Consider the following 25,479-nt stretch of genomic DNA (forward strand, 5'->3'; position numbering starts at 1 on the left):
GCCAGAAAAAGCAAAACAAACAATTTGACAACAATCATTCACATACGAACAGTTTTTATGCTAGCATGTAGCAATAGCGGTTAGGGCTCAATTAGAAATTGGGCCTTCACTAAGACAATGTGCTTAGTTTTGAGCCAACTAGCACTAGAAAAAGCAAAATGTAGCAATATATCTGCTGAGTTATTTTAGGATACAAGCTGTTTTAAGTCTCTCGGCTTTGTGATGTGAATATAACTTGAGTGCCTGGCCTTCTCGCTGACGGTTGAAGTAGTACAGTATAACTTTTGACAAAAGTCCAATCATGTGGGGGAAAATGTTCACATTTTAAAAACACAGCTTGGACTAAGACAATATGCTTAGATTTAAGTCAAGTAGAGCTACTAAAAGCAACAAACACAAGTTTTGTTTACCTTTTGACAACATTTTAATATAATGCAGGCTAAAATGTGAATATGCTAAAATTTGGTATGCTAACATTTGGTATGCTAACATCTAGCAGGTTCCAGAAGAATCATAAAATGGGTCATAATGAAAGACGATTTACTTAATTCTGAGCAAACTAACGCCAGTAATAGAAGAAACCTTTAATATAACAAAAGTCTAATAACATGGGGTGAAATGTTAACATGCTAACAGTTTATATGCTAGCATGTAGCGAGTTCATCTAAATAAAATGTTGAGCTTTTACTAAGACAATATGCTTAGCTTTAAGCCAAGTAGAGCTACTAAAAGCAACTAATACAAGTTTTGTTTACCTTTTGACAACATTTTAATATAATGCAGGCTAAAATGTGAATATGATAAAAATTTGGTATGCTAACATTTGGTATGCTAACATTTAGCAGGTTCCAAAAGGATCATAAAATGGGTCATAATGAAAGACGATTTACTTAATTTTCAGCAAACTAACACCAGTAATAGAAGAGACCTTTAATATGACAAAAGTCTAATAACATGGGGTGAAATGTTAACATGCTAACAGTTTATATGCTAGCATGTAGCGCGTTCATCTGAATAAAATGTTGAGCTTTTACTAAGACAATATGCTTAGTTTTAAGCCAAGTAGAGCTACTAAAAGCAACAAACACAAATTTTGTTTACCTTTTGACAACATTTTAATATAATGCAGGCTAAAATGTGAATATGCTAACATTTGGTATGCTAAGACTTGGTATGCTAACATTTAGCAGGTTGCAGAAGAATCATAAAATGGGTCATAATGAAGACGATTTACTTAATTCTGAGCAAACTAACGCCAGGAAAAAAAAGAACATAACTTTTATACAACAAAGGTCTAATAACGTGGGGTGAAATGTTTACATGTTAACTGTTTATATGCTAGCATGTAGCGAGTTCATCTAAATAAAATGTTGAGCTTTTACTAAGACAATATGCTTAGCTTTGAGCAAAATCCCGATAAAAAGCATAGACATTTTGTGGGTTAAATGTTAAGTGCAATTTGTCGCACTTTTATTATTATTTTTTTTATTCTGCAAATTTTTACTTTTTATTCGACCCCTTTTACCGTATTGCCTTTGCACTATCTTGTTCAGCACATTCATTGTTTGTTCCTTGTTTTGTTTTTGTTTTTTGCTCTATGCTTTTTTTAACCTGTAAAGCACTTTAGTTCAATTTTAAAAATGTTGAAAACGTGCAATATAAATAAAATTGACTTGACTTGGCTAACAGTTTATATGCTAGCATGTAGCAGTTTGAGCTAAACACACAACTTATTTTCCAAAAAGTTTTGTTTCGAGTTTTGCATTGTTCAAATGTGTCGCCAAATTTGGTTGTTTGCAATCCTCCTAGAAATATTCTGAGACAATAATAAAAAGTCAACAACGTATATAATCCCTTCGTGAGTTTTTTTTTCTTCCACCCGACGAACACATTAATGTTCTTAACGCCCGTATTTTGACTTGACATTTCTCACACAGCTCAACAAAACACTCGCCGTGACTTTAAGGGGGTTAGTCGAATCACAACGTAATTTGGCACAGTTAGAATAGAATAAGTGAAGTGAATTATATTTAAATAGCGCTTTTTCTCTAGAGACTCAAAGCGCTTTACATAGTGAAACCCAATATCTAAGTTACATTTAAACCAGTGTGGGTGGCACTGGGAGCAGGTGGGTAAAGTGTCTTGCCGAAGGACACAACGGCAGTGACTAGGATGGCAGAAGCAGGGATCGAACCTGGAACCTTCAAGTTGCTGGCACGGCCGCTTTACCAACCGAGCTATACCGCCCCAATAGAATAGAGTTGTATTGTCATTATCACAGTGAACAGGTTCAAAGAACAACGAAATTGGAGCAGATCCCCTAAGGCAGGGTTTTTCAATCTTTTTTGAGCCAAGGCACATTTTTTGCGTTGAAAAAATCCAGAGGGACACCACCAGCAGAAATCATTAAAAAACGAAATCAGTTGACAGTAAAAAGTCGTCGCAATTGTTGGATATGTCTTTAAACCATAACCAAGCATGCATGACTATAGCTCTTGTCTCAAAGTAGGTGTACTGTCACTACCTGTCACATCACACTCTGACTTTTGGAGTGTTTTAGTCCTTGTCTTGCTGTCCTATTTTGGTGGCTTTTTCTCTTTTTTTGGTATTTTCTTGTAGCAGTTTCATGTCTTCCTTTGAGCGATATTTCCGGTATCTACTTTGTTTTAGCAATCACTACTTTGTGGGGACATTGTTGATTGTCATGTCATGTTCGGATGTACATTGTGGACGCCGTCTTTGCTCCACAGTAAGTCTTTGCTGTCGTCCAGCATTCTGTTTTTGTTTACTTTACTACTACAGTTCAGTTTTAGTTTCGTTCTGCATAGCCTTCCCTAAGCTTCAATGCCTTTTCTTAGGTGCACTCACCTTTTGTTTAATTTTGGTTTAAGCATTAAATACCTTTTTACCTTCACACTGCCTCCCGCTGTTTCCGACATCTACAAAGCAATTAGCTACCGGCTGCCACCTACTGATATGGAAAAGTATAACACGGTTACTCTGCCGAGCTCTGGACAGCACCGACACTCATTTGCAGACTATAATTACTGGTTTGCAAAAAATATTTTTAACCCAAATAGGTGAAATTAGATAATCTCTCACGGCACAGTGGTATTATATACACTATAATTTAGTAATATAAATACCGTATTTTTCGGACTATAAGTCGCAGTTTTTTTCCCATAGTTTACGATTTATATATGTTTTTTTCCTTCTTTATTATACATTTTCGGCAGGTGCGACTTATACTCCGAAAAATACGGTAGTAAAAAAAAGATTAAAAAGAAGATATACATCTATATATATGTATATATCCACACACATATCCATACATATACACCAGCGTTTCTCAAAGTGTGGGGCGCGCCCCACTGGTGGGGAATAGAGACATGACAGGTGGGGCGCGAGGAACGGGAGGGAATTTCACTTTAATTTCTTTTTTTCTTTTTTTTTTTTCTTTTTTAAGATTTTTTTTTTTACAATGCTTTCATTTTCTATACACACTGTAAATCACTTTGTGATTCTGTCTGTGAAATCCGCTTTATAAATAAATGTAAATTACTTATTTTTCCTGTAGGCTTTACATTTCTAGGTAGGAGCAAAAGTTTGACAGACATAGCAACAGTAACTAATGGGGGCGGGGCTAAGCGGAACAAACTTGACGAGACAAGCGCAGCAAAATGAAAAGCTGTCCCACTGTCAAACGACACAGTTGCGAGACGTATATGCGACATTGCAAGTGATCTTGAGGAACAACTCGGAGACAAATGAAAATGAAGTCGTTTTGCTTTACAAGTGGACGAAGCTACTGACAGCAATAAAGACTGCCTGTTCATCGCATACGTCCGCTTTGTGAATGGCGAGTCACTGTGCGAGGATTTGCTGTTTTGCAAATACATCAAAAATAGAGCCTCTGCTGATGAGCTGTTCAAGATAATGGACAGTTTCCTCAAAGAACACGACCTTAAATGGGAAAACTGTGTGGGCTTTTGCTCTGATGGCGCAATGACCATGGCAGGGTCAAGAAACAAGCTGCAGGCTCTAATAAAGAGGGTTGCGCCAAATGCGCATTGGACACACTGTGTCATTCACTGGGAAGCACTCGCGTCAAGGCAGCTCAGCCCCGAACTCAATGAGGTTTTAACAGATGTGAGCGCGGTAAATTTGATCAAAACACGACCACTGAAAGCGCGACTATTCTCTGCACTGTGTGAGGAAATGGGAGCTGATCATACAGCCGTGCTGTTTCACCATACTTGCCAACCTTGAGACCTCCGATTTCGGGAGGTGGGGGTGGGGGGCGCGGTTGGGGGTGGGGGCGTGGTTAAGAGGGGAGGAGTATATTTACAGCTAGAATTCACCAAGTCAAGTATTTCACACACACACACACACACACACACATATATATATATAAAAGAAATACTTGACTTTCAGTGAATTCTAGCTATATATATATATATATATATATATATATATATATATATATATATATATATATATATATATATATATATATATATATATATATATATATATATATATATAAATAAGAGAAATACTTGAATTTCAGTGTTCATTTATTTACACATATACACACACATAACACTCATCTACTCATTGTTGAGTTAAGGGTTGAATTGTCCATCCTTGTTCTATTCTCTGTCATTATTTTTCTAACCACGCTGAACACCCTCTCTGATGATGAATTCTGCTTCGTCTCCTTGTTGTGTGCGCAGTTGTGCACTGCACTCTCTAAAAGCCCTAGATGTTAATGTCACATATGTATGTACATTAGATGGCAGTATTGCCCTGTTTAAGAGTGTCACAACATTGCTGTTTACGGCAGACGAACTGCTTTACGGTAGACGAAAACGTGACTGCTGTTGTTGTGTGTTGTTGCCATGCTGGGAGGACGTTAATGAAACTGCCTAACAATAAACCCACATAAGAAACCAAGAACTCGCCCTCGATCATTCTACAGTTATAACGTGATTGGGCAGGCACGCTGTTTATATTGTGGGAAAGCGGACGTGAAAACATGCTGTCACGTCACTCAGGTACGCCTGAATTTCGGGAGATTTTCGGGAGAAAATATGTCCCGGGAGGTTTTCGGGAGAAGCGCTGAATTTCGGGAGTCTACCGGAAAATCCGGGAGGGTTGGCAAGTATGTGTTTCACAGTGAAGCAAGGTGGCTCTCCCGGGGCAAAGTGCTGTCACTTGCCCTGTCTTCCCAAATGCATAGCTCCTCCTTTTTTTTTGCAAAGATTGCAAAGTGGCACTTTTATTTTATTTATTTTGAACTTGATGCAAGTTATATGATTTATTATTGAACTTGATGCAAGTTATAACACTTTTATTTGATTTATTATTGAACTTGATGCAAGTTATAACACTTTTTTTGATTTATTATTGAACTTGATGCAAGTTATAACACTTTTGTTTTATTTATTATTGAACTTGATGCAAGTTATTTTATTTATTATTGAACTTGATGCAAGTTATACCAGGCAGCACGGTGGAAGAGGGGTTAGTGCATCTGCCTCACAATACGAAGGTCCTGAGTAGTCTTGGGTTCAATCCCGGGCTCGGGATCTTTCTGCGTGGAGTTTGTATGTTCTCCCCGTGACTGCGTGGGTTCCCTCCGGGTACTCCGGCTTCCTCCCACCTCCAAAGACATGCACCTGGGGATAGGTTGATTGGCAACACTAAATTGGCCCTAGTGTGTGAATGTGAGTGTGAATGTTGTCTGTCTATCTGTGTTGGCCCTGCGATGAGGTGGCGACTTGTCCAGGGTGTACCCCGCCCGATTGTAGCTGAGATAGGCTCCAGCGCCCCCCGCGACCACAAAGGGAATAAGCGGTAGAAAATGGATGGATGGGCAAGTTATACCACAGCTGCACAGTTATTTTATTTATTATTGAACTTGATGTTATTTTATGTTATTGAGTTTGAATGTATACAACTTGATGTTACTTGATGTTCAATAAATTTGAAAATGTTAAGCTTGGTGTTAGCGTTCTGTTGGGGCGATGGGGGCAGGTGGGGCTTGAAAACTCGCCCTTGTCCAAAGTGGGGGATGACAAAAAAAGTTTGAGAACCACTGATATACACATACAAGATTTTTGCACATTATAGTCTGAAAAAATAAAAAGACATGACACATGAGGACATGACGGACACATTGTGCTCACTCAGTGCCTGTTTAATGTTCTTTGTGGAACTGACTAGTACAAGTCTCTGATAATTGAGCAGGATTGGTTAAAAAACAAACAAGGACGCCAATCAAGGAAAACCTCTTTTAGCTCAGAAATGAACGGTCCATAATTAGTCACTTTAAGTATATCTGTATTATATGTATGCTAAGTAGTTTTTCAACGCATTTCGACACAACCCATAAAGGACATTTACAACCCTTAATTAGTTATTTATTTAAGCCTCGCCTGCACTTTGGAGATCTTTCATCCCACCCCAGAATAGATACTGAAGAGATGAAGAAACCAGACACAGAGGGTCTGCACTTACAGATAACAGCAGCGTTCCACACGTTGCGCAAACCTGAACCGTGTGCGACTAAACATTAACTTCCATTGACACCATTCAGAGAAGAGGCCAAAAGACAAGATGGGGTCAACACTCGGCTTGTGCAACAGACAACCCGTGGACAGGGTCTGGAAGGTTCACTACCTCCCCCCGGAGATTATTTGGCACGACGTGATTACTTACCGCGTTTTTTTTAATTCATTGATTGTTGTCGTTTCAACAGCAGTGGCGAAATGTACTTTAAGTTTGGTTATTTTGTTTTTCTTCAGGATTCAAGCTAGCCTGGCATGATGTTGCTGGTAAACATTTGATTGCATTTTTAGCGTGACAGCTCACATGATAGTGTTGCTATAACGTCTGTGTTTGCCTTTGTAATGTTATGTTGCTTTATCTGATATTTGGAAAAAGTATTTGTAAAAACGGGATGAAGTGTACAATAGCGCTGATCTTGGCGCTACACACAGCGCTTATTAGCATCAAAGCTACAGACACAAACTGGCCTGTCCCTATTGGGCTAATTTCCTGTATCAAGGTTAGGTTTTAAATCATAATACACTATTGTGGTACTTTTATTAAATTGTTGGAAATAGTCATTTATTTAGATAAAGTAATAACGTTCAGGAAAACCACTGACTACCTACAAAACCCAAAACCAGTGAAGTTGGCATGTTGTGTAAATCGTAAATTAAAACAGAATACAAAGATTTGTAAATCCTTTTCAATTGAATAGACTGCAAAGACAAGATATTTAATGATGAAACTGAGAAACTTAATTTTTTTTTGCAAATAATCATTAACTTAGAATTTAATGGCAGCAACACATTGCAAAAAAGTTGGCACAGGGGCATTGTTACCACTGTGTTACATGGTCTTTCCTTTTAACAACACTGAGTAAACGTTTGGGAACTGAAGAGACCAATTTTTTGAAACTTTTCAGGTGGAATTTTTCCCCATTCTTGCTTGATGTACAGCTTAAGTTGTTCAACAGTCCTGGGTCTCCGTTGTGGTATTTTAAGTTTCACAATGCACCACACATTTTCAATGGGAGACAGGTCTGGACTACAGGCAGGCCAGTCTAGGACCCGCACTCTTTTACTATGAAGCCATTGTCCTGCTGAAATAAGCAGGGGCGTCCATGATAACGTTGCTTGGATGGCAAGGGGACGGCGTGGCGAAGTTGATAGAGTGGCCGTGCCAGCAATCGGAGGGTTGCTGGTTACTGGGGTTCAATCCCCACCTTCTACCATCCTAGTCACGTCCGTTGTGTCCTTGGGCAAGACACTTCACCCCTTGCTCCTGATGGCTGCTGGTTAGCATGGCAGCTCCTGTCATCAGTGTGTGAATGTGTGTGTGAATGGGTGAATGTGGAAATACTGTCAAAGCGCTTTGAGTACCTTGAAAGTAGAAAAGTGCTATACAAGTATAACCCATTTATCATTTATAACATATGTTGCTCCAAAACCTGTATGTACCTTTCAGCATTAATGGTGCTTTCACAGATGTGTAAGTTACCCTTGACTTGGGCACTAATATACCCCCATACCATCACAGATACTGGCTTTTGAACTTTGCGCCTATAACAATCCGGATGGTTCTTTTCCTCTTTGGTCCAGAGGACACGACGTCCACAGTTTTCAAAAATGATTTAAAATGTGGACTCGTCAGACCACAGAACACTTTTTACACTTTTGACATGGCCTTTCCTTTCAACAACACTCAGTAAACGTTTGGGAACTGAGGAGACACATGTTTTAAGCTTTTCAGGTGGAATTCTTTCCCATTCTTACTTGATGTACAGCTTAAGTTGTTCAACAGTCCGGGGTCTCCGTTGTGGTATTTTAGGCTTCATAATGCGCCACACATTTTCAATGGGAGACAGGTCTGGACTTCAGGCAGGCCAGTCTAGGACACTCACTCTTTTACTATGAAACCATGCTGTTGTAACACGTGGCTTGGCAATGTCTTGCTGAAATAAGCAGGGGCGTCCATGATAGCGTTGCTCCAATGCTTTCAGCATTAATGGTGCCTTCACAGATGTGTAAGTGACCCATGCCTTGGGCACTAATACACCCCCATACCATCACAGATGCTGGCTTTTGAACTTTGCGCCTATATCAATCCGGATGGTTGTATCCCTCTTTGGTCCAGAGGACACGACGTCCACAGTTTCCAAAAACAATTTGAAATGTGGACTCGTCAGACCACCAGAACCCTTTTCCACTTTGTATCAATCCATCTTAGATGAGCTCGGGCCCAGCGTTTCTGGGTGTTGTTGATAAATGGCTTTTGCTTTGCATAGTAGAGTTTTAACTTGTGCTTACAGATGTAGCAATGAACTGTAGTTACTGACAGTGCTTTTCTGAAGTGTTCCTGAGCCCATGTGATATCCTTTACACACTGATGTCGCTTTTTTATGCAGTACCGCCTGAGAGATCAAAGGTCCGTAATATCATCGCTTACGTGCTGTGTTTTCTCCAGATTCTCTGAACCTTTTGATGATATTACGGACCGTAGATGGTGAAATCCCTAAATTCCTTGCAATAATTTGTTGGGAAATGTTGTTCTTAAACTGTTCGACAATTTGCTCACGCATTTGTTCACAAAATGGTGACCCTCGCCCCATCCTTGTTTGTGAATGACTGAGCATTTCATGGAAGCTGCTTTTATACCCAATCATGGCACCCACCTGTTCCCAATTAGCCTGTTCACCTGTGGGATGTTCCAAATAAGTGTTTGATGAGCATTCCTCAACTTTCTCAGTCTTTTTTCGCAGCAAATCCCTCAAACCAGGAGTGTTCCTGTTGTATAGAACTTGGACCACTGTAAACACACTGGTAGATCCTTACATTAACTTGTGCAAGGTGGTCCAAACTTGTGATTTACACAACGAAAGCATTCCTCAAGGCACCACTTTAAGTTCTCTCTTTTTTGGCAGTAACACATTTTGTTTCCTTATGTGATTTATGCGACTAAGGTGTTGTTGTAGCTTGTGTACTTCAGATGCAGGGGCGCCGAAAAGGGGGGGGGGTTAAAGGAGACGGATTCTAGGGGCCCATGATGGAGGGGGGCCCAGAGAGGCCCCTAATGATGATGAAATTATAATACAGAAAAAATAATGACACTGTGTTGGGGGCCCTGTAACGATTCTTTTCATGGGGCCCAAAATCCCTAGCGGCGCCCCTGTTCAGATGCATTCAGTAGTCATTTGTTCAACTTCTTTAGTTACACGAGTAGTGATCCTCAAGGTTCCATTTTAGGTCCTCTCTTTTTCATCTTTTGGGCAATTCAACCGGTGGCCCTGTGAGTTCAGTTCAAAACACTAAAGTCATAAAATGGGTCATGATTTTTTAATTTGTTTAACTTCTTTAGTTATACTAGTAGTGAATCCTCAAGGTTCCATTTTAGGTACTCTCTTTTTTACCTTTTGGCAATTCAACCGGTGGCCCTGTGAGTTCAGATCAAAACCCTAAAGTCATAAAATGGGTCATAATGAAGACGGTTTACTTCAACTTCTTTAGTTATACTATTAGTGATCCTCAAGATTCCATTTTAGGTCCTCTCTTTGTCATCTTTTGGGCAATTCAACCGGTGGCCCTGTGAGTTCATTTGAAAACCCTAGAATTATAAAATGGGTCATCTTTTGGGCAATTCAACTGGTGGCTCTGTGGGTTCAGTTCAAAATCCTAGAATCATAAAATGGGTCATAATGAAGACGATTTACTTCAACTTCTTTAGTTATACTAATATTGATCCTTAAGATTCCATTGTAGGTCCTCTGTCATCTCTTGGGCAATTCAACCGGTGCCCTGTGAGTTCAGTTCAAAATCCTAGAATCATAAAATGGGTCATAATGAAGACGATTTACTTCAACTTCTTTAGTTATACTAGTAGTGCTCCTCAAGGTTCCATTTTAGGTCCTCTGTCATCTTTTGGGCAATTCAACCGGTGGCCCTGTGAGTTCAGTTCAAAACCCTAGAATCATAAAATAGGTCATAATGAAGACGATTTACTTCAACTTCTTTAGTTATACTAGTAGTGATCCTCAAGATTCCGTTTTAGATCCTCTCTTTGTCATCTTTTGGACAATTCAACCGGTGGCCCTGTGAGTTCATTTGAAAACCCTAGAATTATAAAATCGGTCATCTTTTAGGCAATTCAACCGGTGGCCCTGTGGGTTCAGTTCAAACCCCTTGAATCATAAAATGGGTCATAATGAAGACGATTTACTTCAACTTCTTTAGTTATACTAGTAGTGATCCTCAAGGTTCCATTTTAGGTCCTCTCTTTGTCATCTTTTGGGCAATTCAACCGGTGGCCCTGTGAGTTCATTTGAAAACCCTAGAATTATAAAATGGGTCATCTTTTGGGCAATTCAACCGGTGGCTCTGTGGCTTCAGTTCAAAATCCTAGAATCATAAAATGGGTCATAATGAAGACGATTTACTTCAACTTCTTTAGTTATACTAATATTGATCCTCAAGATTCCATTTTAGGTCCTCTGTCATCTTTTGGGCAATTCAACCGGTGGCCCTGTGAGTTCAGTTCAAAACCCAAGAATCATAAAATGGGTCATAATTAAGATGATTTACTTCAACTTCTTTAGTTACTATTAGTGATCCTCAAAATGTCATTTTAGGTCCTCTCTTTGTCATCTTTTGGGCAATTCAACCCAAACTCTAGATTATAGAGTTTTCAAATGAACTCATAGGGCCACCGGTTGAATTGCCCAAAAGATGACCCATTTTATGATTCTAGGGCCTAGAATTATAAAATAGGTCATCTTTTGGGCAATTCAACAGGTGGCCCTGTGGGTTCAGTTCAAAACCCTAGAATTATAAAATGGGTCATAATGATTTGTTAATTTGTTCAACTTCTTTAGTTATACTAGTAGTGATCCTCAAGGTTCCATTTTAGGTCCTCTCTTTTTCATCTTTTGGGCAATTCAACCGGTGGCCCTGTGAGTTCAGTTCAAAAACAATAGAGTGCTGTCATAAAGATGATCTTTGACTAGCTTTTTTTTTCCAGAAGGTCCCTAAAAACAGCAGATCGCTCTTTTAACTCTGACAAAATAAATAGACCAACGTCAAACGTCAACTGTAGAGGATGCTGGTTCTCAGGAATATAATAAATAAGACTAATAGTGAAGGGAGAAGTCCGGTCCCGGTTCTTTTGCTTTCTGGAAATGTGGCCTCCAAAGCTATTTAGTTGAATATCCCTGGTTTGGGTGTTTCATAATGGCGCTGGTTGGTGGTCTCTTTGTTAGCACATTTGGCCTCCAGCACCCTTTGTTCCACTACACACACTCAACCCATATGAACTGTTATATCTGCACAGCAAGAGGGAGTGAGCCCTCTATTTGTACAGCTGAAAGTGCTTTTTAGTAGTGAAGAATCGACAATAACCCCGTTTTGACCAAAATCATTAGAAACTATTAGCACAAATAAATGATGATGAGAAGTGTAGTTTTGATTGCTTGGCACAACCAAAAACGAATTAAAGAATATTGTGCACCTTTGTAAACATGTCATAAAAAGATAGTGATGCTTCTAGGAGTCATAACTGCCCTCTAGTGTCCAAGAGAGGAACTAATGCTAATCTATGCTATTTGCTACATTGTAATTTATTTTTTCTAAAAACCTTGTTTTGTGATACCAGTTCTATCTTTATAACCCTTAAGAGAACAAGACACCAAACAGACGCTCCCATTGTGGTTATATTTTATCATCGGCACGTTTTCTTGGCAGCATATAAAAAAAAAAAATGAAAGAAAGCAAACGATGCCTAACATGAGTGTCTTTCAAAGCCATCTCTGTACAGCAAAGGTCCAACTGATGAGCGATGCACCAGCCTTCAATCGTTCTGTATCAAAAGGATTTCCAAAAACAATCCATTAGTTTGTAATGGACCAATAGAAAGTCGAGTAAAAAGGTGATCGATGCAAACACTCCCTGGAATTGCCCCGCGTATCTGACACGTACAATTATTGTGTTCCAGATGGTTCAAACATGAGCGGGAGAGGGAGCGTTTGGGTCCAAAATGAATGAAATAAAAAGAGCACTAGAGTATGGTCATTCTATTCTGTGGCCCTCAAATCCAGAAGAGGACATATGATGAAATTTAACATTGATGGCATCCGTAAGAGCATACTGGCCAAAAGGGATGTCAGTAGAGATGCCAATACTCAGGAGTTGTGGGATGAAGGAATGGGAGTCCGATCATGGCTTCCACTAACCAGAGCCCGGTCCCTCCTAATGTCAGCCAAAAGTGCCCCGGATCATTGGTAAAAGAAAGCGTGTCCACCGGAGCTAGTTCCTCTCCTGCACAAATACAGTCTCCTGTGGACATAGCCCAGCCTCCTGCAGCGTGATGTCATAGTCCAGGTGGGTGAGTTTCCTCCTGGGGAAGTTAGTTACAAGTTCGAAGCGCTCGTTCGGGTAACCCTTGGACTGGACATGTCTTACCAGGGCCTTGAAGGGACAGAGTACCACATGTGAGACTTGGGTATACAAATGGACATATATTTCACAGGGAGCACACCCAACACATTTCACCTATTTTATCAGTACATCTTCTAGGGATGTCCCGATCAACGTTTGTGCCTCCAATCCCAATCAGATTTTTGGCATCAGATCCGATTGGAATTCGAGTCCCGATCTAATACTTTGACAATAGATTTTAGAAGTAAATACACCTTTTATAGAAAGTAACAAAAGTCACAAGGACACATTTTATCAACCTTAACGTATTTTGCGGACTATAAGGCACACTTAAAATCCTTTCATTTTCTCAAAACTCGACAGTGTGCCTTAAAACCCGGTGCGCCGAATGTACGGAATAATTCTGGTTTTGCTTACCAACCTCAAAGCTATTTTATTTGGTACATGGTGAAATGATAAGTGTGACCAGTAGATGGCAGTCACACATAAGAGATATGTGTAGACTGCAATATGACTCAAGTTAACAAAACCAAAATATTATATGTTCCATTGAAAATATAGAACATTACACACGGCACTCAAAAATCTATCAAAATGTTTTAGTATGACTTTGGTAAGCAATGAAGCCGCACCGCTTGATGGATTGTACTGTGCTTTAACATACGAGTATTATTATGGTGTGTGTATAAGGTAAGACATATTATCTGGCATTTTGTTTCGCAAAATTATGCAAAAGCAACTTTTCTTACCTTCTGGTACCTGCTGATCTGTATTTGGGATCTGCGTAAGTCCTGAAAATTTGCGCGACTGCGCCTTTGTAGTAGAAGCTGACGCTGTAGTCGATAAGCTTCTTCTTTTTCTCTATCTTCTTGTTATGGGACATTCATCCTCCGCTGTTGCCATTTCTAATATAAATTCGCCATGAAAGCGCTGAAACATACCGGTGTAGTGAGTTTACATAATTCACCCAAGGAACTTTAGTTATTAGAGATTTCTGGTCAGACGGTTTTTCACAGGACACATTTCCGGCGTTGTTGCACTAGTGAGCCACGGATGAGAAGATGCTGCTCCGTTATTGATTTAAGTAAAGTCTGAATGTCATTAAAACAGTTAGCTCCATCTTTTGACACTTCTTCCACTCTCAACCTTGCACGCTACACCGCTACAACAAAGATGACGGAGAAAGGCCGAAGGTGAGCCACGTAAAAAAGACCGCCCACAAAACTGCGCATTCTGAAGCGACTGTCAGAAAGCGACTTGAAGATGATCTGTAAAACATAATCTATGCAACATTTTGACCAAAGAATCACCATCACATGTTATGTAGACCACAAGGAAGTGTTTTACATTTAGAAAAAAAACAACCACTATGACCCCTTTAATATGAAAATAGACCGGACTAGAACCGCTAATCGGCAGTGCGCCAGTGTGCCCTATGGTCTGGAAAATATGGTATATTAATACATTTAGAATTTGCTAGTATTGTTGGAAATCAGATGATGTAATAAATGTGTGGTGTTGATGCTGCATTCAAATTTTCTAACAAAATAAAGCGCCCAGTGCACAATAACTGCAACTAAAAACAGTTTTTGGCAACAATTCGGGTTTTGCCCTCAAAGCCTTTCTGTATTTAGAGACTTCGTTTGTGGGTTTGTAAACAATAACAAAAAAGAGCAAAAAGTTATTTCGACATAAAACAAGAAAAAAATATATCGATCTAATCACTGATACTGATAGTATACCAGACATTGGTAGTATTGACACCTGGATCGATCCCCATTACTTTAAATTGAAACCTTAGCGGTTAACTTCTTGTGTTGTCCTGCTTGGTGTGTGTACGGCTGGACAATAAATGTCATTTTAATTTCGATTATGGCTTCTCGCAATTATGAAAATATAATAATCTGAAAAATAAAAAAGATTAATGGGCAGGGCAACGTGCATGCAAGAGAAGTTTGGGATATTTCATTTGCGTTTTGTAACCTGTATAATAACCAAACTGTAGTGACATTGTTATTGTAAGAGCGAACACTGAGGAACTATTTTTCTATCGTAGTAACACGTCCACGTGCTACGGTATTAGCCGTAGAAGGTAACTACGGCAAGAGATAAGCGAGCTTCTACGTCAGCACGAAACGCGTTTGAGTTTGTAATGCACAACACAATGCGATAGGACACCAATCTGCATATTTGCCAACCTTGAGACCTCCGAATTCGGGAGATGGGGGTGGGGGGTGGGGTGTTGAGGTGGGCGTGGTTGGGCTGGGGGGCGGTGTTTGGTGGTAGCGGGGGTGTATATTGTAGCATCCCGGAAGAGTTAGTGCTTTAAGGGGTTCTGCGTATTTGTTCTGTTGTGTTATTGTTGTGTTACGGTGCGGATGTTCTCCTGAAATGTGTTTGTCGTTCTTGTTTGGTGTGGGTTCACAGTGTGGCGCATATCTGGAAATGTTAATTTTGAGCATGGTCCTATTTTGAGGGAATCTTTCACTCAAGTACAATCTTCAGCCATGAAAACACTGAAACACAGCTGCAGTAAAGATCGAATGGCTGAAGAGCTGGTCAAGCTCTTCAGCCGATAAAAGAACTCCTGTTTCCCATTTGGCCACTCGACCCCGTAGCCAGAGCCCCTCGTCTAATATACTTCTGGTGTTGTGACCTCTGTTTACAATCCGTCACGTCAAAAATATACCTTCTAAGTGGCTCTTATAAATACTCTAAAAACTACAACTGGTTCGGAACTAACAGTGTTTAGATTGTAATCATCCAAATATGATTAGTGGCAAAGTAAACAGCCGTCAACGTGACTCAAAGAGCGAATGTAGGCGACAACAAGTAAGCTAGCTCGAAGGTTAGCTAACTAGCAAGTTTGTTTTCGGTGCTCCTGATCGTCTACTCACCCTGCAACTAACTCAGTGCAGCGTTTAAGCAAGCGGAACAGCGAGTAACCGCGGTTTAAGCCAGTGTTCAACAAATTTTGGTTAGATTGTAATCTTACTATTTCATTAAAAAAACGCGAAAGGGATATTTTGGTGCAAAATTTACATTTCTGAAAACGCAGATTTTTGCGTTTTCGCAGAGATTTCACATGCCTGTAGATGATGTTGAAGTTTCATTTTTGTAGTATTGTCTAAGGTGCAATTAAAATGGTTGCTGAAATGTGAAGGGTTGCCATTACTTTTGAATTCAAGGAACATGGTTGATCTTACCATAAGTTTTGCTTGAGAAGACAACGCTATTTGCTCTCTTTGTCCATCTGGGTATCGGAGCATCAACCTGGCCTTTGGACCTGCGTTTGACCAACACACAAACATGGTTGTAGACATTTTTTTATAACAATTATGCTTTCCAAAATTAATTTCTATTCCATTTCACATTCCCGTACCATTGTCATCCGGACATTCTGCGCCATAAGTCTTCGCTGAATCGGCTGCACACGAGTTTCCCCCAGAACCTGCATCAGTGTAGGGGTGACGAGACCCAGCGAGCAAGGGCTCCAGATGGTTCTTTTTGCTATCCTCTTTCTTGTGACTATGGTTGTTTTCTTTAAACGGGGACTTTCGGTGGCAAGAAGACGTACTATCGGGATGAAGACGGAGCGGGACAGCCGCAGGGGCAGAGGGCGTCTGTCTGCTGGTGGAACTTTTCTCTTTCTGCGGTTCTGGCATTTCGCTGTCCGAGCCGTCGACGGAAATAGGCCCCTCGCTGTCGGAGAAGGGTTCGGCGTCCGAGTCTTCATCCGACCTGGGGGAATCAGGGACCTCGGGGACATGTGAGGACTTGTAGTGGGTTTCCTGTAGGGAGGCTCGGATGGCGGCCTCCAGCTGGCTGTCTTCGCTGGCGTCGATCAGGCTCTCCTAGAACAGAAAACAAGAGTGCAGCTGTTAAAAACAAATTAGAAAAGAGCAAACACTGTGCGATACGAACCAAACTAAATACAGATTCAGTCTTACAAATGAAAAAGGTATCTGAAATAAACATATATCTGAGATAGTATCTATCTTGGAAAGTATTGATACACAAAACTAGAGGAGAGACCCACAGAGCGAGCCCGTTTGGCGGGCGGTGCCTGGCAGGATGGGCCATCGAGCTGCCCGTGCTCTGCCAGGAAGCCGGTGGCCTGCTCCAAGAAGGATGCCACGTCCAGCTGGTTCCACTCCACCATTTTTTGACCTGCAGTGGTTAGACAAAAAAGCATTGCATCATGGCGGCCAATCAAAGCCGAGCATTTATGACCCGATATTAATCATACAGCTCTTGTGGTAAATTGGTGCATCGAACAAAGTGGCTCACAATTACACTCACCTGTGCGTGGATCTAAAATGGAAATATACGGAAACTTGTTGAGTTTATAAAACTGAATGTATCGCTGTCCCTCTTCACTGTCATGATAGACCTGGAACAAACATTGGAAATTCATTGTAATAGAAATTAGAAATCAGAAATTAATTATAAAAAAACTAACTATGGTCCTACCTGCCAGAATATAAAGTGATCTCTAATGATGTTCTTTACTGCGTCGTTGCTCCAAACATCTCTGTTTAGGCACTGGCAAGCAAAGTCTTGTACGTTCTGAATGTTGATCATCAGCCACTTGTTCTCCAGTTGACCACAATCTTTTGCCTATTAGAGACAGGAGAACAGCGAGACAGGTTAGACGACTGTAGCTCATTTGTTGCACAAATAACATTTGTTAAAAAACAACTGAAATATTGGTAACAGCTGTGGCTGTAGGCAACCGCCCTGTGGCCTCATGTAACTATTTTAATTGATCTACAGAATTGGCTGAGACAAGGCCCAGGTTACGCCCCCTTATAAATATGCAAACCATATTGAAAATAGCCATGTGCTTAAAAGCTGCATGTAGCAGGTGCTTCTTTCTGGTGTTTCAAGTGACCGCCAGGAATTTTAAATTGCTGTTTGCTGCGGGAAGAAATGGTTGGGCATAAAGAAGAAGGTCAGGAAGAAGACGGATGTATATCGCCAAAAAAGATGAGTGTTTAAAAAGATATAATCCCTGCAACTGGTTATAGGCAGGTGGTCCCTGTCTTCCTCACCGCTGTTAAATGAATAGATAATAGAAATAAAATTGTGACTGCCAGCACTTTGATCAAAAAGGTGAGATGCACTATTGAATTCAACATTGTTTTGTGCTTGTAAAACTGTAATTATTCTCTATAAAATGTTTTTTGTGGAAATATTTGTGGTGGATCTATATTAGACAAATATTGTCTGTGTACATATAACATACAGTACAGGACAAAAGTTTGGACACACCAACTCATTTAATGAGTTTTCTTTATTTTCATGACTATTTATAACGTCGATTGTCACTGAAGGCATCAAAACTATGAATGAACACATGTGGAGTTATGTACTTAACAAAAAAAGGTGAAACAACTGAAAACATATTTAATATTCTAGTTTCTTCAAAATAGCCACCCTTTGCTCTGATTACTGCTTTGCACTCTTGGCATTCTCTCAATGACCTTCAAGAGGTAGTCACCTGAAATCATTTACATTTCACAGGTGTGCCTGAAGCTCATCGAGAGAATGCCAAGAGTGTGCAAAGCCGTAATCACAGCAAAGGGTGGCTACTTTGAAGAAACTAGAACATAAAACATGTTTTCAGTCATTTCACCTTTTTTTGTTAAGTACATAACATGTGTTCATTCATAGTTTTGATGTCTTCAGTGACAATCTATAATGTACGGTAAATAGTCATGAAAATAAAGAAAACGCATTGAATGAGGAGAAGTTGTGTCCAAAATGTTGGCCTGTACTGTAGGGGAAACCCTGCTAAGGTCATTCATTAAGACGCCAACATTTACATATTTTCCCCACATATTTGAGAATATTTAAAACGCTCTCTCTATCCGTTTTAAGCACATTTGGTTTCCTCTCAGTAAATGTCAGCGCCTTCAAAAAAATAATAAAGTCTTGTTTTTCGGGTGTGTTTTGTGGGTATCTCCTCACCGTCTCAAAGCTGCCTTTGTGCATCAGCTCAATGGGAGGTCGAAAAAGGTCTGCCAAGGTGCTCAGTTTCTTGTCCACTGTTGCACCGTTACGCAGCTCCTGTTCCTGGCGGACTGGAAAGGGGAAAAGCAAGAGGGGGAAACCCCATCGACAATGACACATGGGTTGAAATATACGTAACCGGCAGAACGTGGATTTCGTTACTACATAAGTGTAATGTCTGCCTCGTTTCTCAATAGAAAACACACTCACTGGTTTCTGTTTGAAAGTCTCTGAAGCCGTCAAATATAGAGCGGGCCGGTCTCCTTCGCTTTGGCACTGTGTGTAACAAACATGGCAATGTTTTCATAGGACTGCATGTATGTGGTGTATGTGGTGTGCTAAAAAAAAATACAATACCTCCAAAGAGCGGCTCGGGTTCCACAAGTATGTCCTGCTTTTGGGGAATGGGTGCTCGTACTTCGCTGTGATATCACACAACAATGACAATATTAATCACAGACTTAAATACTGTAGAGAAAGACTTCAGAACTGGCTCACAACTAGGGATTTAACAATAATAATTGTGGTAAAACTCCTGGCGTCTAGTATTACCATTTTGAATTAAAATGATTGAAAAACAGAGATTGATAAATGCACTTTGATAAACTGACAGACAGACTAGAGCAAGATCGCTATCTTAAATGCTAACATCAAAACAAAAGACAATAATGTCTTTCCTCATTAAAAAACGACATACCCCCAATCTAAACTTATACAAACACATGACAGTTTGAGCAAGTAAGCTATTCAATTGTGCAAATTGAACCAACAAGCTGTGTTCTCTCAGCCAGAGTGATCGAGGATTACGAGACAAAGGTGTTTTTACCACTGATCAGCGTACGACACAACATCCGCCATAAGTAATAATGATAGATTTTATTTGTTACGCACATTTCATTTAAATAAATCTTAAAGTGCTACAGAACATACCAATATTTAAAACAATAAAAGCTTTCAGGAAGCATAAGAACCACAAAACATGCAAAATTTTGGGTTTTCTAAAAGTGTTGTCTATTTCTATTTTTTAAATGACTTGGTCAAAAGATTTCAGAGTACCGTACTTTTTAAGCACATTCAACAATTCCGCAAAAACGATAACCGTGGTATGAAAGGTTCATATTTTAACATCCCTATTCGCGACACACACATGGATCTCCTAAGGCGAGGACAGCAACCCGCAGCTCTTTAGTGCCGCCCCAGTGGCTACCTGGAGCATTTTTTTTTTTTAATTGAAAATGGAAAAGGATAGGGGAAAACTTTTTTTTTTATTGTGTTTTTTGTTTGAGGACAAAAATGACACAAACCTTCCCAATTGTTATAAAGCCCACTGTTTAATATGTTTGTGTGTATGCTTCACTGATGAGAGTATTTGGTGAACATCGTTTTGTCCATATTAATTTTGGCTGTTTTTGAACTCACCATAGTGTGGACTGTGACGCAACAGTTTGTTTACATGGAAAAACTTCCACTCCTTCTTTGTCTCATTTTGTCCATCTTAAAATGTTATGTTGTGCGTGAATGCACAAATGTGTGCTTTGTTGATGTTATTGACTTGTGGGAGTGCTAATCAGGCATATTTGGTCACTTCATGACTGCAAGCTAATCAACGCTAACATACTATTTAGGCTAGCTGTATGTACATATTGCATCATTATGCCTCATTTGTAGGTATATTTGAGCTCATTTAATATCCTTTACTTGTATCCTCTTTGTATATAATTTTGTTTTGCATGTTTCATGACACATTATCTGTATGTAATATTGGCTGCATTTCAGATAGTTGTTTGTGTGCCATGTTGTTCCAGACCACAGCAAACATTACCTGGCTTGCCAAAGATTGTAATAATTTATTAAAAGAAGACAGCCTGCTGTTTCCTTTAACTTGGACACACACATATTTACCTTTGGCCATTAAAAGTCAATAATTTTCAGGAGTTATCTCACCTTCTGACTAGCCTCTGATTTACTAATGGTTTCTAATGTTGTAAAAATGTGTAGAATAAATATTACATTTCAACATTTCTTTCAACGACAATTTGCTTCAGCCTGCGACACAGTCATTTTGATAGTAGGCTATTATAGCTAATATAGACATTTACGTCATGCGTTGCCTTCATTATAAGACTTACAGTATATACGGCTTTTCATTTTTTGCAGCTCCAGACAGATTTGTTTTTTGGTCCAATATGGCTCTTTCAACGTTTTGGGTTGCCGACCCCTGACCTAGATAAAGTAGGGTCCTAAGCAGGATTTTTTACCTATTTTTTTCACACTTGTTTTACAGATTTAAAACGATTTGTATACCTTTTTTTAATCAAGCTTGAATTTAATTTGCTGCATGGCTTGTGCTAAAACAAATTCATGGGAAATATATTGTACAATAGTGACTTTTTTATTGCGAAATAATATTTTTTTACGTCATTAAAACACATGCATAAATCCAACGACTGTGACTTCGACTTGAATTTGAACCCTGCACCTTCTTGCCTCCCTGCTTGACACTCAGCATCAAGGGTTGGAATTGGGGGTTAAATCACCAAAAATGATTAGCGGGTGCGGCCACCGCTGCTGCTCACTGCTCCCCTCACCTCCCATGGGGTGATCAAGGGTGATGGGTCAAATGTAGAGAATAATTTCGCCACACTTAGTGTGTGTGTGTGTGACAATCATTGGTACTTTAACTTTAACTTTTTTTAAACAATCACTAAAGTTCTACACCACCAGAGCAGCTTGCTATTATATTATTATCAATGACAAGGCAGGAGGCGGCTCGGAATGCGTTTGTGGTAAAATTTCACATGAAGCGCCCTGTCATTCGTTAAAAGACATTCTGCATGCGCTTTTTCATGTAACATGAGGACTTATGCGCAGCGTGTGTTCTGGTTTAGGGCGGGGTGGCCCTACCTCTTACTGTACCATTTCTGCTCATCATTTTCACCAGCAAGAGTCTTCAATAATGTTCAGAGTAATGTTAAATAATCATTTATCCATTTCATGCGTCATTTTGTACTGTAGGTAATTTACATTGTTTACTGCATATACAACTATAATTGTTCTCTATATCATATTATTTTTATTACATTTTATTGGATTTGCATTATTTTTTATGGGAAAAGACGTTTAGTTCTTTGTGCGCTTCGGTCTCAGTCTGACTTTTGGAATAGACTACTTTTTTTAATTGATTTATTTATTTACAGACAGACATCATTTTGTATTACATTATTGTTTCTTTTGTTAATATCAGAGTCCGTTCTGCAAAAAGATCATCCCTAGAATTGGGTTGCCGACCCCTGTCCTAAGGTGAGACTGAAGATGCTTGACACTGAGAACTCACTCTGAAGGTGGGATTCTGCTGCTTGATGCTGCAGATCCAGAACTGGTGCTGGGCTCCTCTGCCACCACTCCTCCATCCAAAAACATGGTCACTGCCATCTCCAGGTTGTTGTTGCATGCTTCTAACATATGCTGTCCAACGCTCTCTGTCGCCCCTATTGGAGTATTAAGTTGTCAGGCATTTGAAAAGTATAATAGAAAATAATCTCAAAAGTGCTTCCGGTGTGTTAACATATTGATTTAATATGTGTTGCATGGTCTCTATGGTGACTCAATGTGTTTTATATTCAAATACTACCCCTTGTCTGAGAAACCTTAATATTGAAGATGTTAATTTCTGTGATGAAAAATGTTCCAACAAATATATAAGGGCAGATTCAGTGAAATAATATTTTCCGGGCACAGTTCATAGACAATATATATCCTGAAGGAGTTTACAAAAGTTGAGCTAAGGAAAATTAGGACAAGATATATTAAATACCCAATTATTCCCAAAATTAAAGAAATACAATTTAAAATTATTAATGGAATATACCCCTCAAATGATTTTTATAAACTTAAATTTACCATGGAGGTTGATGGCTGTTGTACATGAGGAGCTGTAGAGGATGTCAATCATCTGTTTGTGGAATGTGAGAGTGTACATGTGTTTTGGGAGGAGATCAGAGATTGGCTGAGAGACAAGGGTGTGGAGACGTACCCATTCACTATAGAAGAGATCAAATTTGGTATTTTTATAAACGACTGTAACATAGAAATGTTTGTCATAATTGTTATGCTCCAGGCCAAGTTTTTTCTACATAAATGTCGATTTATGAAAGTAAGGCCTACATTTCTTAATTGGCTTAATGGTTTACAATTATCTGCTCAGTGGCCTTGTGGTTAGAGTGTCCACCCTTAGATTAGTAGGTCGTGAGTTCAAACCCTGGCCGAGTCATACCAAAGACTATAAAAATGGGACCCTTTGCCTCCCTGCTTCGCACTCAGCATCAGGGGTTGGAATTGGGGGTTAACTCACCAAAAATGATTACCGGGCACGGCCACCGCTCACCTCCCAGGGGGTGAACAAGGGGATGGGTCAAATGCAGAGGTTAATTTCACCACACCTAGTGTGTGTGTGTGACTATCATTGGTACTTTAACTTTATCAATCAAATCTTGGAGGATGATTAAGAGTACAAAAGCCCTTAAATTCATCCATCCATTTTCTACCACTTGTCCCTAACGGGGTCGCGGGGGGTGCTGGAGCCTATATCAGCTGCATTCGGGCAGAAGGCGGGGTACACCCTGGACAAGTCGCCACCTCATCACAACGCCAACACAGATAGACAGACATCATTCACACTCACATTCACACACTAGGGCCTATTTAGTGTTGCCAATCAACTTGTGGCGAAGTTGGTAGAGTGGCCGTGCAAGCAATCGGAGGGTTGCTGGTTACTGGGGTTCAATCCCCACCTTCTATCATCCTAGTCACGTCCGTTGTGTCCTTGGGCAAGACACTTCACCCCTTGCTCCTGATGGCTGCTGGTTAGCGGCTTGCATGGCAGCTCCCGCCATCAGTGTGTGAATGGGTGAATGTGGAAATACTGTCAAAGCGCTTTGAGTACCTTGAAGGTAGAAAAGCGCTATACAAGTATAACCCATTTATCATTTAACTTATCCCCAGGTGCAAGTATCTCTGTTAAAAACATTTAAAGTGATTTAGGTAGCCCCTTTTTTCTTTAATTGTTTGGTCATATTTTGTATTATTATTAGCCCCTTTTGTCTTTAATTTTTTTGTCATATTTTGTATTATTATTATTTATTATATGTAATACTCTATCTGTATTTGCTTTTGTTTTTTTTCCTTGATGTTGAAAGTGCCTTGACTTTTGTGTGAATTATAAATGTATGTTTTTTGTTCAAAAAAAAAAAAAAATTATATGTGTGTGTGTGTTGCTTGGTCGTAAAAAGTGTTAAGCGCAGAAATGTTACTTCCGTTCTTACTGCGCATGTCCGTTCGACTCTTCCAGGGTCGAGCAATGGATCCCAGAATGTCTTCCTACTCTACATGAAATAACTTTACACTCGTTTATTCCACCGTGCGCAGATATGCAAACACAACTACGGCAGTGTGGACGTGTAATCGGCGATAGAAAACACATCAAGGCGCTTGAATTTTAACCCCCCGGAGCCAGGCCGGCGATGACAGACGAACAACATGATGAGGAAGAAGGCAAATGTTGGCCAAGCCGACCTCCATTGCACATTTCTACACAACAGACTGGTGTCAAAGTGGCAAAAAGCAGCACTCTACTTACAATAAAAAAAACTTGTAGTGACACACACAAACTGAAATGAAAGCTAAGTTGCGTAAAGTTTCACATTAGTCAATGTATGAATCTTTTCAGTTGTAGTAACCCGTTAAAACAGGTTGTGGTTTTCCCCCCACTGCAAAGCACTGACAGCGAAGGGGGCACAAGCGATATTTAACGTCCGTTTACTCAACTGCGCAGTGATTTCCCGGTCCGTACGACAAACAGGTTGTTTCTAGCATCTTCAGCTGATGTTATTTTTGGACTCTGAGTAAAAATTAACCGTTATTTTACCTGTTATTGCAGTGAATTGTTGTATTAACCCGTTCACCCCCGGAGCTGAGGTGTCTCCGAGCGCCGCCATCTTACCGCCACAAACAACAACATTAATGTCGCGCATGCGCAGGGTTGCCCTTTTTTTCCCTGGCGCGGCGCGAGTGACCACGTCACTTTACCCCTGTGATGCATTATGGGCGTTGTAGTTATTTTGCTCCTTAAGTCAGTCTCAGCGACGTCCACGTAAAGAATTGTCACACTGTCGTTTAAAAAAAAGAAGCAATCATGAAAGCTCTTTTTTTTTAAAGATCATACAAAAAAATTTAAATATATTTGAACAATTTCAACATTGAAATACGTCATAATTTAATGGAAACCTGACAGTCTGATCCAATAGATCTTGAAGTCTCATTCAGCATTCACAATATTTAATACAGGATTATATTCAGTATTTATTTTCAATATTTACAATGAAAGGGCAATGCTTTGAGTTTATTGCATTATTTTTCTGTCAATTTTTTATTTTAGTATTTATAATTTGTGTTACTTAGTAAGTTTTTTAACATTATTTATTGATTTAAA

The 25,479-nt window shown here is 39.7% G+C and overlaps 1 protein-coding gene across 1 annotated transcript; it reads right to left on the bottom strand.

Moving 5' to 3' along the window:
• Positions 1-12,235: 12,235 nt before the first annotated feature.
• ubxn7 (UBX domain protein 7) lies at positions 12,236-25,065 on the bottom strand. The gene is made up of 11 exons (XM_061979438.2): positions 24,916-25,065; positions 22,327-22,480; positions 19,350-19,414; positions 19,203-19,268; positions 18,951-19,063; positions 17,451-17,597; positions 17,280-17,370; positions 17,017-17,147; positions 16,360-16,831; positions 16,184-16,263; positions 12,236-13,007 (listed from the first exon to the last, which is right to left on the bottom strand). Exons 1-11 carry the CDS (start codon positions 25,019-25,021, stop codon positions 12,846-12,848), a joined length of 1,587 nt encoding a protein of 528 aa, XP_061835422.1. The 5' UTR covers positions 25,022-25,065; the 3' UTR covers positions 12,236-12,845.
• Positions 25,066-25,479: the final 414 nt, after the last annotated feature.

This window comes from Nerophis lumbriciformis, linkage group LG19 (assembly GCF_033978685.3).
Source record: "Nerophis lumbriciformis linkage group LG19, RoL_Nlum_v2.1, whole genome shotgun sequence".
Taxonomy (NCBI): Eukaryota; Metazoa; Chordata; class Actinopteri; order Syngnathiformes; family Syngnathidae; genus Nerophis; species Nerophis lumbriciformis.

Bases quoted from the DNA above. Each gene is read 5' to 3' on its own strand.
- ubxn7 (XM_061979438.2), bottom strand. From the start codon at position 25,021: ATGCGCGACATTAATGTTGTTGTTTGTGGCGGTAAGATGGCGGCGCTC. The intron at 19,415-22,326 runs GTGAGTTCTCAG...GTGATATCACAG, and splicing joins AGCAGAATCCCACCTTCAGA to CGAAGTACGAGCACCCATTC. The intron at 13,008-16,183 runs GTAAGATCAACC...TGTCCCTTCAAG, and splicing joins CTTCTCAAGCAAAACTTATG to GCCCTGGTAAGACATGTCCA.